This window comes from Phytophthora sojae (genome assembly GCF_000149755.1).
Source record: "Phytophthora sojae unplaced genomic scaffold PHYSOscaffold_5, whole genome shotgun sequence".
Classification (NCBI taxonomy): Eukaryota; Oomycota; class Peronosporomycetes; order Peronosporales; family Peronosporaceae; genus Phytophthora; species Phytophthora sojae.
Window position 1 is genome coordinate 3,474,048 of NW_009258119.1, and position 16,703 is coordinate 3,490,750.

Consider the following 16,703-nt stretch of genomic DNA (forward strand, 5'->3'; position numbering starts at 1 on the left):
AAAAATGTGGTCACTTGGAGTCGTGTGTCGAGGATAAGTCCCGCCAGCTGCTGCTTACCAACTACAAGGACTGTCCTTCGAATATACGTTATGACAGGTATTCAGTCAATTCCGTTGTACCGTTCTACGAATAATTGCTGGTATGTTTTCCAGAAGGTATGTATTCCTAGAGGAATACAGGCGATTTGTGAAGGTGGCGGAGATATAGCCCGAATCGATCCAGAGCCACAAGCCGCAGTTCCCATGCCTTTCGCCCTACGTCTGCCTGCCATCACTTTGCGTCTACAGACGGCGATCGTAGAAGCAAAGGTAATCCCGCTCCAAGCCTTGGATCGTGGTGCTTGGAGCCCCAACACCTCTCATTGGTCGAAAAGGTGCATATCCAATATCGCCCATTTTCAGCCAATGCCAGCGCGTTATGCTATTGGGAGGGCGCGCTTTCCAGCCAAAGATTCCGCCGACCCGAGCTAATCGCAGCACCCCTCGACGCTAGAATGGCCGCCCCCGCGACGATCGCGCGCCCCACGGGCGAGACCCTGCGCGGCAAGCAGAAGGAGAAGGACGTGCGCATGTCCAACATCATCGCCGCCAAAGGTGCGCGCTTGCAAATGCCATTCCAGACAGCCACGCGTCAATTCAACGTTTTATATTCAAACTAAACAATTATTTTATTTTATTGTATTGTATCTGCGCAGCCATCGCGAACGCCATCCGCACGAGCCTGGGCCCGCGCGGCATGGACAAGATGATCCAGCAGGGCAACGGCGAGGTGATCATCTCGAACGACGGCGCCACGATCCTGAGCCAGATGCAGGTGTACCACCCCACGGCCAAGATGCTCGTGGACCTGTCCAAGTCGCAGGACATCGAGGCCGGCGACGGCACCACCAGCGTCTGCGTCATTGCCGGCGCGCTGCTGAGCGCCTGTGAGGACCTCCTGATGAAGGGCATCCACCCCACCAACATCTCGGAGGCGTTCGGCCTTGCGGCTGTTAAGGCCGAGGAGATCCTCACGGAGATGGCCAAGCCCGTGGAGCTGACCAACCGCGAGGAACTCATTAACTGCGTCAACACGTCGCTGTCGTCCAAGGTTATCTCTGAGTACGCGGACCGCCTGTCGCCTATCGCTGTGGACGCTGTGCTCAAGGTCATTGACATCGCTACGGCCACCAACGTGGACCTGAACACGGTGCGCGTGGTCAAGCAGCTGGGCGGCACCATTGACGACTCGGAGCTCGTGGACGGCCTCGTGTTCAGCAAGGGCTTCGACAAGACGGCGAGCGGCACGGCCCCCACGACGTTCGAGAACGCCAAGATCGCGCTCATCCAGTTCTGCCTGTCGGCGCCCAAGGCCGACATGGAGAGCAACGTGGTCATCAACGACTACGCCGCCATGGACCGCATCCTGCGCGAGGAGCGCAAGTACATCCTGAACCTGTGCAAGAAGGTCAAGAAGTCGGGCGCCAACGTGCTGCTGATCCAGAAGAGCATCCTGCGCGACGCCACCAACGACCTGTCGCTCCACTTCCTGGCCAAGATGGGCATCCGCGTCATCACGGACATCGAGCGCAACGACATCGAGCACATCGCCACGACGCTGGGCTGCCTGCCCGTGGCTAACATTGAGTACCTGACTCCGGAGAAGCTCGGTACGGCCGGCCTGGTGCAGGAGGAGACGGTGGGCGGCCACAAGGTCGTCAAGATCACGGAGATCGTCAACCCGGGCAAGACCGTGTCCATCCTGGTGCGCGGATCCAACAAGCTGGTGCTGGAGGAGGCCGACCGCTCGCTGCACGACGCCCTGTGCGTCGTGCGCTCGCTGGTCAAGAAGCGCTTTCTGATCTGCGGCGGCGGCGCGCCCGAGATCCAGGTGGCCCAGAAGCTGGCTGCCTACGGCCACACGCTGGAGGGCACGGCCAGCTACTGCCTGCAGTCTTTCGCCGACGCCATGGAGGTGGTGCCGTACACACTCGCAGAGAACGCCGGGCTGCACCCGATCGGCATCGTCACGGAGCTGCGCGCCAAGCACGCGCAGGGCCACACGAGCATGGGCATCAACGTGCGCAAGGGCACCATTAGTGATATGTATGAGCTCAACGTGCTGCAGCCGCTGCTGGTCAACACGAGCGAGATTACGCTGGCCACCGAGTGCGTGCGCATGATCCTCAAGATTGACGACATCGTCATGGTCCGGTAAATAGGTAGCTGCTGATGGACGGGCTGCTCTCCGTTTAGCTAGGGAGAACGGCTCGTGTTTCGAGGTGGTGAGTGGCTGAGGACAGTCTTAAGTCAGGGTTGTATCGAGACAGAAAGCAACCAACAGGCTGTCTCCCAGCGTTCACCACCTCGAAACTTTCTTAACAAGTACTATTGGATTGGCATCGTTTGTTTACACTCGACTACGCCCATGTCTTACTCCTTGTTCTTGTTCTCCTTGCCGCCCTTGAGCCAGCACGTGCCTCCCTTCTGCTCCTTCCACGTGAAGGCCTTGCATCCTCCAGTGGCCTTGCAAACGGCACAGCACTTATCAGAAGACTTGACAGCCATCGAGACACCGTGAGGCTCCGCTACGTCGTCTTCCAGCGCAGGGCAGCTTGAAGCGGACTTGAGCGCTCCCGACACCGCACCACTCTTGGTTGTGATCGTTCCTTTGCCGCTCTTGAGCCAGCACGTCCCGCTGTTGTCGTTGGTCCACGTAAACGCAACGCAGCCATTCATGCTGAAGCAGATTGAGCGGCATCCGTCCGCAGAGGAGCTGTACGACTTGCCAATGTCCTCACCCTGGAAGTCCAAATCCTTTTCCAGAGTCGAGCAAGTGTCGTCGATACTGCCTTCATTTGACGCAATGTAGCTCTGCGCCTGGTCAGCAGCCTCACGGCCAATGTACATGACGAACCCGTACGGATTCACTGTGCTCTCCTTCATGGCACTGGCGTCGGCGACAAACACGTTCTTGAGACCCACGACACGCAGCTTTTCATCCGCGCAGCGTTCCATGTCGCTGGCATCACTTGACGCGTAGCAGGTGCCGCCGAAGAAGTAGGAGATGTAGCTGTCGGTGGACGCAACAAAGTCGGCAATGGCGGCCGGATCCGATCCGGTGTCGGAGATGAAAGTCGCTCCCTGGTCTTCGAGGACGTGGACCATTTTCTGGACGTACGACTGCATCGCTGCAAGGTCGCGAGGTGTGCCGAAGTAAGCGTCCCCCTCGTTGAAAGCGCGCCAGTCTCCGTTGCCGTCGAACCCAGGGTGCGCTCGAGATTCAGGGTTTGTCACGTACATTGCAATCGTGAAGGCGTTCTCTTTCTGGCCAAGTTCACCAAAGCCGTGCGTGAGGACATTTGACTGGAAATCGTACGTACGGCCTTGAACGTCGTAGCTCTCGTAGCTGATAAGTGTCGGGCCTGCACCGGCCCAAGGTCCGGTGTGACTTTGGTTCATGTACTGGTCAATGGCCTCTGGAGGCGTGTTGTCGAAGATGAAGGATTTCATCTCTGGGTGCGAGAACGACACGTACATGAGGTTCGCGTCGAACAAGTTGCGCCCAACGTTGGGGTTTGACACTCGCCCAGCGCCCTGAGCAATGCCATTGAAGCCACCGACCATTTCAAGCAGGTCAAGCTGAGAGTTTGGACCGACTCCGCTCTGGATTAACACCTTGGGCGTTCCAAGAGCACCAGCCGCCATCAAGACCGCACCACGCGCGCTTACGCGCACCTCGTACTCTCCGTTGTAGACCACTCCAGTAGCTTTCCCATTCTTGTCACGCACCAAGTAGTCGACTTTGGCTTCGGTTAGCAGCACAACGTTGCTTCGACTGTTCATCGGTCCCCAAAATGCGGCAGCTGGGGAATCACGCTGTCCATTCCTAATCGTGAAGGGAGGGTGACCGAAGGTCTTGTGCTTGTTGTTTCGAGCGTCAGGGTCGTTGAGCTTTCGTTCCGAGTAACCCAGTGACTGCAGCGCCTTGGAGACGAGGGAGTAGCCTTCTTGAGTGTACCATTTCCCATCAGGAGAAGGAACGTCCGTGTGGCCGTGCATCTTCTCGTTCTCGTCCATCTTGGCGTTCATCTGAGACGCTGGGAATGGCCACTGCGACTGGTTCGTGTACACATCAGGCGGACGGAAGTAAGTCGCCGAGTTGATGGACGAACACCCGCCCACGGTCTTGCCGAGCCACATGTAGGCGTCCGAGATCCACTCGACGCGGTACTGCTCGTTGTCCGGGTTGTACATGATGAGGTCGTACTGGCCGGGAATGTCAAACTTGGTCAGGCCACTCCCCTTGGCGTAGTCGGGTGCATCGGTGCCGCCTGTAGCTGCCATGGACTTGGGCCCGGCTTCCAGGATCAGTACAGACACGTTTGGGTCCCGCGACAAGTACTCGGCAGCTACGATGCCCCCAGGGCCGCTACCAACCACCACCACATCGAATGTACCAGCATCGGCTTTGACGATCGAGCTGGCTGAAGTTAGTGCAAGTGAAGCACACACCACAACGCTGGCGACACGCATCAAAGGGTGCTTGAAACTTGCAACTGGGGTGAGAGCTTGAGCGTAGATTTCGAAGTGGGTCGTGAACGGAGCCGATTACCAGTGTTGTGGCAGAGGTTGAAGTCAACACGAGCTGCCGTCTAGGTACATACACGTACGTACAGCTGACTCGTGTCTCCCGCTTTGCTTGGCCCGAAGTGTCGGCATGCGGAAGCAACTGGGCAGCTGGTGCGGTAAGCCGAGCCAGCGGATACTGGAGCAAATAGTGTGTTAGTTGAAATGCAGGCACATTTGAAGCTCTGGAGCAGTTTACCCGATATTTTTAAGGCAAGCATGAGGAGCGCAACTTGATAAGTAAGTTGAAGCACACGCTCAACACGTTTGCACAATGCAGACTACGATAGCAAAGGGACGATTACTTTATAATATAAACAGTGTCAGGCTGCGCTACGGACAAGACTCCGTCTTCGCGCGCGGTGTTCCGTTGGATCGGCGCAATATCATTGTTCACCTAGTAAATTACGCGTCGGCATATTACACCGACGGCTTGCCGGGCAAGTGGTTGATGTTGTTGAGCGCCATGGCGTGGTACGTCTGCGTCGCGTGGTCGAAGTCGATGACATTGACGCACGTGTTGTCCTGGTGGATCTCGGTCATGCGGTTCAGCTCGCCGTGCAGCATCTGAGCCAGCACGATCTTGTTGAAGCGGCCGTGCGTGACCATCAGCACCTGCTCCTTGGGCGGCGTGTTGCTCACCACCTCCGTGATCTTGGAGACGCCGCGCGCCACAACGTCCAGCGGACTCTCGCCTCCGGGCCACGCGGCGTTGAACTCGCCCTGCTCCCACCTCTTGAACATGGTGTTGATCTGGTCCTCGTGCATCTCCATGGGGTGGCCTTCCAGCTGCCCAAAGTTCATCTCCTCCACCTCGCCGAACGACTGCACCTCGATCTTCGGGTGGAGCTGCGCCACGGTGTCCGCGGTCTGGAAGGCGCGCTTGAGCGCGCTGCTGTAGATTGCCGTGAGCGGCACGTCCTTCATGGCCTTGGCCAGGCTCTTGGCCTGCTCCAGACCCTCGGCGTTCAGCGGCATGTTAACGCCGCGACCTTGAAGCTTGCGCTGCATGTTGTAGTCTGCAGAAGGATTAACACATTAACGGGTTAACGTCCGATGCACAATGGTCCTTTTCAATACTGTAGCTAGGTGCTCACCTGTCTGGCCGTGTCGACATAGGTACAGTCTGGAGCATCCTTCGGCCACGGGCGGCAGTTGCTGAGCGACACTGGGGGCTCTGTTCTCGCCGTCGTCGAGCAGGTCGAATTGAAGCTGGAAGTCGGCCGAGTGCTGGCGGTGCGGAGGCATGTTGGCTGAGAAGTGGCGACTTCGTAGACGGCACGAAGGGCGAGGCAGGCGGCGGCGTAGAGCGGCAAGCGATATGGTGGCCCGGGTGCGCGGCACGACGCTAAAGTCTGAATAACGCATAGGGAGCTGCTGCTGGCAGCATGATTGCATCCTCAAGCTCGAGGATGAACGGCCAAGAGACGGTCGCCCAGTATGTGACACTGTGCAGCTCGCCTTTGCTTGCTGGGCCGGAGGACGGGGGGCGCGATTATACATGGCGCTAGGTCTCCAGTACTGTGGAGGCAGCTACCCAATCGTTGGGTGAAACGACCAACTGGGGCCAATGATGCTGCGTCACGACCAACGCGCCATGAGGCGACTTCCGCCGAGTCCGCCCTCGCGACCCGAGCGGCGAGCGCTGCAATCGCACGACACCACAAGAATTTTGACGCGTGCGAAGATCGCAACGTCAAATGGGTACGGGCGCCGTTGCGTCGCGCACTTTGGCGAGTGCCAACGCGTTGGCAGCTCCATGCAGTGCCGACTTGTTTGCGATGTAAGCACGGCAGCAGTAACGAGTTGCACGTGGTGTCAACGCTCAACGGCAACTTTGTAATACTGTGGTCGGCAAAATACTAAAAAAATCACATTACAGCCTCATTATACCCGAGTTGTCGGATGCGGAGAGCCCGCTGTTACTCCTGCGCGCTTTGTTATGCCTCTTCTTGGCCAGCACGAGCCCCGCGATGGCGATCACGCAGCACGTCGCGCCGACGATGATGTTGAGCGCTGCGCTTGGAGACTGGACCAACTTCTCGATCTGCGACTCGTTCGATGTGGTTTTCGGGGTCGTGGCCGACAAAGCCACCTGGTGGTTGTTGGACGACGCTGTGGAAAGTGAAGCAGCAGCAGCAGCAGCGGCGTTGGACGGCGTCGCGCTGCTGTCGTTGTGTGTGGATGGGAAAACGCACTCCCAATGACTGGCGGAGGCGAGCACGCAGTGCGCATCGACCGGTGCCACGCAACGTGACGCGTAATTCAGGGACGACTCGAGGCAGTTCGCGATCGCGGCAGTTCCCTTGGTCGGGCACGTGCCCCACGCTGGTGTTGACGACCCATCGGCCACGCTGCCGCACACGGGTCCCATGATGCAGTAAGTGGCGCCGCCTCTGACGCCGACACGAGAGCATGGCACTTCGCTTTCGTCGCCAATGTCGTCCGCGAACGTGACGAGCTTACGGGGGGACGGCATCATTCAGGTCACGGGTCAGTTCCTGATTCGATGTGAGGTCGTGGACTGAGAGCGCTCGCTGCCCTCTGGTCCCGCTTTGAGATCCGGTCTCCCTCCCTCCACACATGTTCACGCGGACCAGAACCACCACGCGCAGACCAAGAACAAGCCCTGCTGCCACATGACGTCCCAGTGTATTACAAAAACACCGCGTACAGCGAACGCTCACGTCAAAACTGACTTGGGGAAGCTCGGCTCCAGCTCAACTGCAAGGTGAGGTGTGTGAAGACGAGCTGGAAGAGTTCGCACTTGTGGCAAGTTGCCACTGGCAACGTCGAGGTTCGAAGAGGAGAGCGCCATCGAAGCCCCGGCGCCTCCTGAGCGCCATGCTCTTCTCGTCACCATCTTCGGAGCTTTGGCCATTTGCGCGTGCGAGAAAATGACCCCCACCTGACTCAGACGTCGAGACTTTCGAAACTCTAGCACTACACACGCTGTTACCTAAGGAAACCGAAGCTAATCGGACTCGAGGTCTGGTCGAGGTGACGTTCGAGTTGGCCTGGCCCTAAAATGAGGTGCTGCAGGCAGTGCAGTTGGAGTAGGAGTTTTAAGCTCCTTGCAGCAAAGAGGGAGTTTGTCCGTGGTGGGTGTAAGATCAACTCAATAACTCCACGCCTGCAGAAGAATCGCGGTCGACGGGGCAACTGATTGGGCAAAGAATATAATTGTCACTATGGCATTTGCTGGAGTACGGGTGAGCCTTGGCTCGTGTTGTCGCTGTAATTCTTTTGAAAGCTAAGACGATTATATACTTGTACGTGGACTGGATCTAAGGTGAGGCATTTTCGCTTCAAGGCGAACCCGCTGTTATTGTCTTCGCTCGTTGGTCGTCGGGGCATGAAAGTTGTGTTACAACCGGAACCTATCAAAACATACAGCTTTTCATGGAGCGAAGGCTATCTCCCTAAAGGGCAAGCATCACCGAAGAGTATTCCCTATATGATCTATCGATCCTCAAAATGGTTTGAGCGTTCATGAACCAACTTCCAACACCCATCAGTAACTTGTGGTATACATGTACAGTAGTGCATGTAACATGAATAGATGGGCTTAGGGGATTTAAACTCTGGGTAGAGTGGTGCCAATGCCCACAGTAGTTAAAAAAATGTGTCTCTAGCGCGGAAGACCGCGCCTTGGAACCGGTCCCTGCAACTCGGACAGTAGCACAATTTCGAAACTGTGCGTGATTATGAAGTTTGTTGCTTACGGTGATAACCGCCAATTGGTAATTTACAGTCCTGTGCCGTGTCAGTGTCCAACGCGTCCAATGCCATTCGTACACTCATAGTTACCTCATTTCCACTTCTTAAAGGCCCTGCGAAACTGAGAGGAAAAAGAGGGACAATGAACCTCTTCGGGGCTGATCAAGGCTCTATTGCGTCGCTAGAGGAGACTCTCTCTTTCATCGATTCATTGGAGTGGGGGGGGGGGAAGAAGAGGGAGCACAGATCAGCATTGACAGCCCAAGCACAAACTCCGATTCCTGTAGTGCACCAACAACACACAGCGCGCCATTTCAGAGTGCTAGTGATCCCTCGCCGAATCGAGACGACCTTACCGAAATGCTCCATGAAGTCATCAAGAGACCCCCGAAGAAGCGGCGAGGAAAAGGGAAAAGGAAGAGGTGCACCCTGAGCTCCTCAACGCGACTGCAGCAACAGAAGAAGGCGGAGATACTGTTTCTGCGGAAGCGATCGCAGGAAATGGAGGAATATATCACGCAACTGAAAGGGGCGTCAAGTTTAAGCGAATCGACCAAAGCTCAGTATCGTGCAAGGATCCAGTCCCAAGAAATGAACCGCATCCTAAGAAAACTCCTCTCGAACCAAGCACAGCTAATTGAATCGCTGAAAATGACCGTGTACAACAAGCGTATTTTCCAGGTGAGTTTGGTACCATTTTTACCAAATTTGACAGACATTTTGCTGATTCACTTCGTTTCTTCTGTTTTTCATTCAGGAGATGCAGTTCGTGTGTGGTCTGTCACCAGTGGTTCGCGGTGATTTTGTTGCAATCGGCAACGAAAGTGCGATCAGGAGTGATCTAGAGCACAAGACGTCGAGTTTGTATCTGGATTCAATCTCGATATTCCAGCCACCGCCATTGCCGTCACTCTACCACTCAACTCACGTCAGCGTCGACAGCCAGCAGCACAAGACACTGGTTGAGATTGTCACCACTACACCCGTTCCTTGCTCCATGGACACCGTAAGCGAGTTGGTGTGGAAGGAACTGCACAACAATCGTCAGTATCCGGACAAATGGTACCAAACTGTAAGTAGTTCTGCGTTTTGAAGCGTTAACCGCCCGACTGACTTGGTGAATTTGAGTCAGAATCCTGGAAACCGCGCCAACACGATGGAGAAAAAGTATGTCATTTCAGTGAGGAACTACGCTCAAGAGTTCAAGCTGAGCGGGATGCAGTTCATGTGCAGATTCGACGAGCCCTCTCGGATCGTATTCGTTGGGGCTGACACGATGCTCATTGGGACGAAGGGTCTGCAGTTCTCCAATCATACGTGGATTGTGGTGACGCCTTCGCCGACCGACCCGGTTCGCTCGTCTGTCGTTCACATGTGCGTGCGGCTATCGGTGGACCGAGTGGAGGGAGGTTCTACCTATACAGAAGACAGGAGCTACGCGCACGACCTGGTTCTCACCGACTTGTGCGCTCGATTCCGTCAGCACTCGCTGTACGTTCAGAACTGGATAGTCGACGAAACCGAGCGCTTGGCAGCAGGCATGCCCACAACATTGGCTTAGAGGGTCTTCACACTTCGTTTTAATTTGTTAAAAGTAGTGTTCATGTTATGAATGTTAACAACAACCTACACGACTTATATCGACGCTCCGAGCTTGCTGTTTACTAGACCACCGCTCTACACTCAGTGGTAAAAAGGATAACGATGAGGTTTATCCCCTGCGGAGCGCAGCCTTGCTGCCTGTAGTCTGGACGCCGACCTTGCCGTTCGTCGTCTGGGCACCAGTGTTGGATTCGCTGCTGAGGCTCGTCGTTCCGTCGGTGCTGCTGCTGCTGATAGTGGACGACTTCCAGACGTTCGCGGCGGTGTAGTTGGCGAGCAGCTGCGAGCAGTTGGTCATCTTGACGGGCGTGGACACGAGCTCCGACTCGAAGGCCGTGGCGTCCGTCTTGGGGGCGTTCACCTCGAACTCCTGGTTCTCGAGGTAGCAGCACACGAAGTCGTGGAAGTGGTTGTAGGCAGCGATACGCTCGAGCGAGCTCATCTTGGCCGTGCGCTTGAACGTGCCGAAGATGAGCTGGCGCACCTGCTCGGGCGAGCTCAGGCACAGGTCGCGCGAAGAGAAGACCGGGCGGAACTCGGGCGGGATCTGGCACGTGTCCAAAGCCTGGATCTGGTCCACGGTCACCACAGTGCTGTTGGTGGTCGAGTTGCCACCGTTGGCCAGCTCGCCGGCAGTGTTCACGATGGACGTGACCAGGGGCGTGACGATGTAGATCGGGTCGTCAATAGCGTGGATGAACATCAAAACCGAAAGGAGGACGTTCGAGATGACGTTGCTCATGGTACCGAAGATGGCCTCAACGCCGGCCATGAGGCCACCGATGACTGCGAAGCCGCCACCGATCATCAGAACAGTCTCCGCCGTGAACTCGGACGGGTGGTGGGTAATGTGCAGCAGCAGACCGCCGCCCATGTTCTCGGCCGTCTCCTTGGGGTCCTCCTTCATGAGCCCCCACAGCGCCTTGATGTTGGTGCCGAACTCCTTGAAGAAGGTGGCCACCTGCTTGACGCCCACGAGCGGGTTGCGGATGGTGTTGATGATCCACTCGATGGCGTCGGCCAGCATCTGCGCCATGGCGATGACCGTGTCGGCCGTGTAGTCGACGAAGCCCGTGATCGCGTTCTTGATGCGCTGCTTGAGCGGCAGGTTCTTGTTCATCTCCTTCTTCTGCCTGCGCTCGATCTTGAAGTAGTCCCACAGCGTGTTGTTCGGGTGGCTCAGCAGGTAGGCCGACATGGCGGCGTCGGCGGCGTTGGCCTTGAGCTCATCGTCCGAAAGGTTCTCCTGCTCCTCCGTGAACTCGACGACAACGGGGCAGACGTTGTACACGTCGTTGGTGCTGCCACTCGAGGAGAAGGCGAGCAGAGAGCTGTTCGACGAGGGCGCGGGGCTCTGCGCCGCGCACACGCAGGCCAGGAGGACGAGGAGGAGACTGGAGTGCCACATGCGACCGAGGAGGTGAATTGAATTGTGAGATGGAGGGACGACGAATCCGAGTGGCTCTAGTCGATGCAGGAGGGGGACATCCTAGTGAGTCTTCGCAAGTTTGCGGTGGTTGGTGGCGTTCGTGGCCCGAGGATATCCGACCTTGGAGCAAATCTGACAGGCAGGTCTGATCGCCTATTGCATCTGGGAAGGAGGAACCCCATGCATAGTCCACCTCCATGAGCATGTACATACTTTGACGAATGGCGTTACAGCAACCATATGACGACAACACGACAGAAATTAAATCAACCACAAGGCCTAAAGCAACCCTAAAACCAGCTGGCACCCGGTAATTTATTTTAAATGACGCGTAAATGACAGGGACACGTCGCCCTCGTCATGGTCTTGCTACATATATCTCTAAATTTAGACACGTCGTGGTGGCGTCTAACTGATGTTCTCGACACAGCAATACGTGAAACACATGACAATATGTGTCCCACATTTTCAACACTAAGCAGATTTTGAGCGACAGCAAAAATGGAGAAGAAATCGCTGGCACATGAGCTGGTGCGCGCGAGAATCGCCGAGATTGCACTCCTCAAGAAGAAGCTGGATGAGCTTACCGAGCATCTGGAAAAGCTTCTGGCAGCGCAGCTACAAATCCAAGCCCTCGTGGAAGATCGCGAAGAGAACAGCTATGCGTTAGGAGCCGTCTTGGGCGATGAAGGGGTCGACCAAGGTGGTCTCACCGCAGAGGACGACGCTGTTTCCCTCGATGTTCTACTGGAGCTGGCGGTGCGAAAAATGAAAGACTAATGCAGCATAGACTCTGTATTTAAAGGTAAATACAGACTGTGGTGTTTCTCAGAGCTGGTTCTGTAGCTGCTGATGAATCTGGCCAGCTTTAGCGACGTCGCGTTCAGAGAGATGACGTTCTTGGAAGTAACACATGATGACCCACAACATTTTCGATCGCATCACATTGACGTCGTTCTTGGAAATTCTAGAAAGTTGCATCTGCAAGTTCCCCGTAAGATAGCTGTGGGCTTGGGCTACTACCATTACACCACAGCTAGCAAAATCAGGTTGTTGAGGGGCACAGATCCACTCAATCGGATCGAAGAAAAGATGGCCACGGGGGTCAGAAGCCTTGTGCCACCGCTCCACATAACCACGAAGCCCCTCCTTTCCTTCATTTTCTTTGTCTTTCGGAATTCCAGTCCACACGATTTCCATTTCATGGTGATAGTCATCATCAATGAGCGGCTCGTACATGTAAACATGCACCCGAAGCTTGCTTGTTTTTGCCGTGTAGCGTAGGCGAAGGATAATTACGTCCATGAGCGTCATAGTCCCCATTGCCTCCACGGGGTCCAGAATGGAGTCTGAGACAGGTTCAGATACATCTTCTTCTTGCTTGCTATCTTCAGCAGATTCTGTAGAACTCGGTTGGGGGGCAGGGTTGACACGGTTGAGCCCTATGTCGATCGTTTCCTTCCAGGCACTTAGCGCTTGGTAGAAGTCTGCACTAGACAAATCTGACAGGTGTTCCAATAGCGGTTCCAGCATCGCTTTTGCGTATGCGTATTTTTCACCTGAAGACAATACAACCTGGTTTGCCCGTTCACCTCGCCGTAGCCGTACGTACGCAACTTGCTTCCTAGCTTTGGTTGGCGAAGCGTTACCCCCCGCAGCATAAAGTGGTTGTTCTGGTTCAGCCCCAGTGTCGTTCGGCAACTTTACTTTCGGCAACCATAACTTGGACATCTGCACAATTGGCTGTAACATTTCCGCTGCAGCCGTCAATTCGTTTTTCACTTCCAAGGTCTGGTACGTACTCCACCGATCATGAATTGCCATAGCTGGAAGCAGTTTGAAGCCATGCCCCTCGTGTGCTAAGTGCATAAGATGACGACATGGTAAATGGTGACTGCTATAAAATAGACAAGTACACGTCCACTCCACATCGTGACAGCGAAAGGTTTGATTCCCGCAATAAATTTTCCATTGTGAAGGACTCGACGCTGTACGCTCACAAGTCGCATCAGCCATGAAGTTCACAAATCGTTCCCACTCTTTTCTTACTTTCTCGAAGATGTCAGGGTACAGTCGAGTTGCTACCGTCCGGAGAAACTTCGGTATGGTTTTAGGAACGCGCGAAGTCGAATGGTGCTGCGCGATGACGAACCCGATCTGCTGAGTTATCATGATTTGATGCTGCACCAAGCCCGCAATAGTCTTGTCAATTCGTGTCTTGTGCCCCAACAGTATTTTCACTTGATGCCAGTTTGACTCGATCCTGTTCGTTGTAGTATTCCCAGCCGTGAAAAATTTGCTGCGAGCAAAGTTCGCCCACATGTCTCGACACGAATTCCAGTTCTTTTCAAAGTACGAGAATAAAGCTTGTTTCTTGTTGTCTTCGCAGTATTGCTTCAATGCACCGTAACTAGAATCGTAACCTGTCTCTGTGGAGCTGCATATGGTTTGTTTTCCAAAGTTAGCGTTACCACAAGAATCATAAATAGAACCTGTTGGGTACCTGTACAGCGTTTTTATCATCAGGTTGAGTAACTCGTCGCGTTCAGACACCTTCAGCTTGTATGGGGCCCGCTGCATCACCTTCTTCCAGTACGAAATGGCATGGAATTGACAAAGTAAAACTTTCGCAGCAGGGAATAGTGTTTTCAGCACCCTCCACTCAACGAAATCTTTGTCGATCACGATGGAGGATATCATCCGCCAACTTGGGTTCTTCTCTTGGAAATACTCCAGGATTGTTGTCATCATCGGAGCTCGTTGGTTGAGGCATATGAAGTCTACAACTGGGAACCCTCTACCAGTAGCGGTTGTGACGACCAGACTCCCTGAAATATCCAACACACAACAGTAGAAAATCACTTTGTTAATAAGGTTGCTATATCATCGATATGGTTGCTATAACTACGCAAGGTTGCCGTAACAAAGATAAAGTCGCTATACCGAACAACTCATATGATAGCCCAAACTGTTCGTGCCGTGAGTGAAATCCATCGTAAGAGTGTCGCCCCAGCGCTCGAACATCAACTTCTGCACCTTTGTTTGCATCACGATACCGCATGTCACGTCCATTTGGTCTTGAATAACAAGGACGTCACTACCGTCTAACTGGCGGATAGCTTGCAGCATGTCTTTCAAACGGGCCTCCGCTGCGTCGTGCCCCATAATACTGCGGATCAGATTACGGGTCTGTTGAGGTGTTATTTTGCAGCCTAGCAAACACACAAAGCGCGAACAGTAACGTAAGTATCACTTCAGCATATCATATATAAAACTACGCACCGATTCCCTCATTCAGGAAGTTCGTGATGTGCTTGGAAGAAACACTAGCATCCGTTAAAGTCTTAACATCTTCGAGATCTTGCTCGTCCAACGGAAGTGTCTTTGTTGTCAGGTACAACGATGCTTGCGTTCGGGTGGTCGGGTGCGTGTGGGTAAAGTTCTGATTATCAACAGCGACATGTAAGAAATACTAACAAAGCAAACAAATACACGAAAAGGCAGATACCTCGTTTCTTATGACAATTCTAAATTTGCCATTTTCCATCCGCTGAACGGTTGGTGTCATGCGTGCAGGACACCTGCAATAGTTGCCTTTTCTATTGCGATGTCCCTTGGAGCGCGACGCTTGCGAAACACCGTGTGTACAGCGGAGGACCTTGTGACTCCAATTAAAACGTGAAGGGATTTGGTCCCGATGATTGGTGCATATGAAAGGGGGTTTCGTTAATAACTTAAATTTCTCATCAAACAGAGGTCACACATACCTGTTGTACTGATTTCGTGTCTCCGAGCTTCGTACTCGAAACTTGAGGTGGTGCTTCTGCTTGTATATTTTCAAGTGTGCGTTGAACTTGCTCCAACTCTTGATAATCGCTGGGGTAAAGGGCGGAACGGGGTTGATAGTTTCTTCGCGCTCCTCGTTGATCTCCCGCAACTCGTCGAGGTGCTTGCTTGATCGCTTCCGCGGTATGTACTGCTTGTTCCGCTTGGATAAACGTGGGGCCGAATCAGCGTCGACAGACTCGTGAAGCTGCAGCTCCGCCTTACGCGTTTTCGCGAAAGATTGGGCTTCATCCCCAGCAGAAAGCTTGCATTTGGCCAGAGCGGTATCTATCGATTCCAAAGTGAATGTCAATATTAATGATAGCGCAACCTTTTTGCTTAAAGCAACTTTAACGAGAATACCTGGTGTTTTCTTGCGTGCTATGGCTTTCTTTCTCGGCTTGGGGCTCTGTTTGCGTGTCCTGCGTTCTAAACAAACTAAAAAAATACACAATACATTATCAGTTCAACTCAATAAGTATCAATAATAATCCAAACGAGTCTTACCCGCTTCTGCTTCGTCTTCTGTGCTGGATTCTCCGTCGTCGTCGGCCTCCTGTTCATCGTCACTCGCCTCCTCTTCATCGTCGTCACCCTCCTCTTCATCGCTATCGCTCTCCTCGTCATCATCGACCTCTTCTTCGTCTTCCTCCTCTTGGTAGCAATCCTCCGCCTCTTCGTCGCCGTTGTCTTCCTCATCCTCCTCATCCAGAACAAAGTCTTCGTCTTCGTCGTCGTCTTTTTCAATCCCGAGAGCGGCGTACATGTAGTTTAGCTCCTCGTTTACGTTACGCAGCTTTCGGCCTAAACAATACATACCGACATAATCCAAACAAAATGTGAGGCACGTAGATACTCTCGTTGCCACCAACATGGAGAATACTGATTACCGTTTATAATGGCTCCCCCCGCAGGAGCCATCGGTCCCCCCTCGCCGTTTGGTGCTTGACTGATTCGCGAGAGGTGCGTGCCCCACGTGGCCTCCGTTCAGCAGCGCGATTCCGAGGTGGCGCACTTAATGGCATCGTACCTAATTAGAAGCGCACTTTAGCGTGATTTGCGTACCTAAGGGCTTAATGGTAATTTAGACTTTTAAATTACGCTCGTAATTTTTGAAATCCCTAAAAGCAACCATGCATGTCTCAGAATGGCTAAAAGCAACCATACTTATGGTTGCTCTAACCACTCACTTTGACCGCTGTGTCGGTGTTGAAGCCTGCAGACGTGTATTACTGAAGTGCATACAGGATCAGATTCCAAAGTGGTGTTTGTTAGTCCTGTCAACCTCAGCTGTAATAACCTTACCTTGACCTCCTTAACCTTATCCCACCTCCAAACTCACTGGACTTTCTAAACTTTCGCTTTAACCTCCTTAACGACACTACGGTACCTCAAGCTGGCTCGATTGGAGTCTGAAGTGGTCGACCTGGACGATCAACGAGCACCGTTCCCCACTGACGCGCTGAATAATAGCGCCTCGCACATGTCGATAGTGTTTCTTCAGCAAACTGGCGTCTGT

At 53.9% G+C, this 16,703-nt stretch overlaps 10 protein-coding genes across 10 annotated transcripts; 3 read left to right on the plus strand and 7 right to left on the minus strand.

The window, feature by feature from the left end:
* Positions 1 to 494: 494 nt before the first annotated feature.
* Positions 495 to 2,197, plus strand: PHYSODRAFT_315720 (hypothetical protein; the record flags this gene model as incomplete). Its single annotated transcript, XM_009530848.1, has 2 exons — positions 495 to 594; positions 696 to 2,197. The coding sequence occupies 2 exons, from the start codon at positions 495 to 497 to the stop codon at positions 2,195 to 2,197; spliced, it is 1,602 nt and encodes a 533-aa protein (XP_009529143.1).
* A 215-nt stretch (positions 2,198 to 2,412) lies between these two features.
* Positions 2,413 to 5,946, minus strand: PHYSODRAFT_346580 (hypothetical protein; the record flags this gene model as incomplete). Its single annotated transcript, XM_009530849.1, has 3 exons — positions 5,706 to 5,946; positions 5,039 to 5,627; positions 2,413 to 4,411 (listed from the first exon to the last, which is right to left on the minus strand). The coding sequence occupies exons 1-3, from the start codon at positions 5,854 to 5,856 to the stop codon at positions 2,413 to 2,415; spliced, it is 2,739 nt and encodes a 912-aa protein (XP_009529144.1). The 5' UTR covers positions 5,857 to 5,946.
* Positions 5,947 to 6,484: 538 nt separating this feature from the next.
* PHYSODRAFT_251090 (hypothetical protein) lies at positions 6,485 to 7,087 on the minus strand (the record flags this gene model as incomplete). Its single annotated transcript, XM_009530850.1, has 1 exon — positions 6,485 to 7,087. One exon carries the CDS (start codon positions 7,085 to 7,087, stop codon positions 6,485 to 6,487), a length of 603 nt encoding a protein of 200 aa, XP_009529145.1.
* A 2,199-nt stretch (positions 7,088 to 9,286) lies between these two features.
* On the plus strand, positions 9,287 to 9,883 carry PHYSODRAFT_412511 (hypothetical protein; the record flags this gene model as incomplete). Its single annotated transcript, XM_009530851.1, has 2 exons — positions 9,287 to 9,400; positions 9,491 to 9,883. Coding segments are annotated over 2 exons (507 nt in total), but the record flags the coding sequence as incomplete, so codon positions are not given.
* Positions 9,884 to 10,039: 156 nt separating this feature from the next.
* PHYSODRAFT_510038 (hypothetical protein) lies at positions 10,040 to 11,128 on the minus strand (the record flags this gene model as incomplete). Its single annotated transcript, XM_009530852.1, has 1 exon — positions 10,040 to 11,128. One exon carries the CDS (start codon positions 11,126 to 11,128, stop codon positions 10,040 to 10,042), a length of 1,089 nt encoding a protein of 362 aa, XP_009529147.1.
* A 732-nt stretch (positions 11,129 to 11,860) lies between these two features.
* Positions 11,861 to 12,139, plus strand: PHYSODRAFT_505757 (hypothetical protein; the record flags this gene model as incomplete). The annotated part of the gene is made up of 1 exon (XM_009530853.1): positions 11,861 to 12,139. One exon carries the CDS (start codon positions 11,861 to 11,863, stop codon positions 12,137 to 12,139), a length of 279 nt encoding a protein of 92 aa, XP_009529148.1.
* A 945-nt stretch (positions 12,140 to 13,084) lies between these two features.
* On the minus strand, positions 13,085 to 13,681 carry PHYSODRAFT_510104 (hypothetical protein; the record flags this gene model as incomplete). Its single annotated transcript, XM_009530854.1, has 2 exons — positions 13,085 to 13,411; positions 13,478 to 13,681. Coding segments are annotated over 2 exons (531 nt in total), but the record flags the coding sequence as incomplete, so codon positions are not given.
* Positions 13,682 to 14,071: 390 nt separating this feature from the next.
* On the minus strand, positions 14,072 to 14,488 carry PHYSODRAFT_433742 (hypothetical protein; the record flags this gene model as incomplete). Its single annotated transcript, XM_009530855.1, has 2 exons — positions 14,072 to 14,220; positions 14,308 to 14,488. Coding segments are annotated over 2 exons (330 nt in total), but the record flags the coding sequence as incomplete, so codon positions are not given.
* A 145-nt stretch (positions 14,489 to 14,633) lies between these two features.
* PHYSODRAFT_508714 (hypothetical protein) lies at positions 14,634 to 14,804 on the minus strand (the record flags this gene model as incomplete). The annotated part of the gene is made up of 1 exon (XM_009530856.1): positions 14,634 to 14,804. A coding segment is annotated over one exon (171 nt), but the record flags the coding sequence as incomplete, so codon positions are not given.
* Positions 14,805 to 15,116: 312 nt separating this feature from the next.
* Positions 15,117 to 15,338, minus strand: PHYSODRAFT_508246 (hypothetical protein; the record flags this gene model as incomplete). Its single annotated transcript, XM_009530857.1, has 1 exon — positions 15,117 to 15,338. A coding segment is annotated over one exon (222 nt), but the record flags the coding sequence as incomplete, so codon positions are not given.
* Positions 15,339 to 16,703: the final 1,365 nt, after the last annotated feature.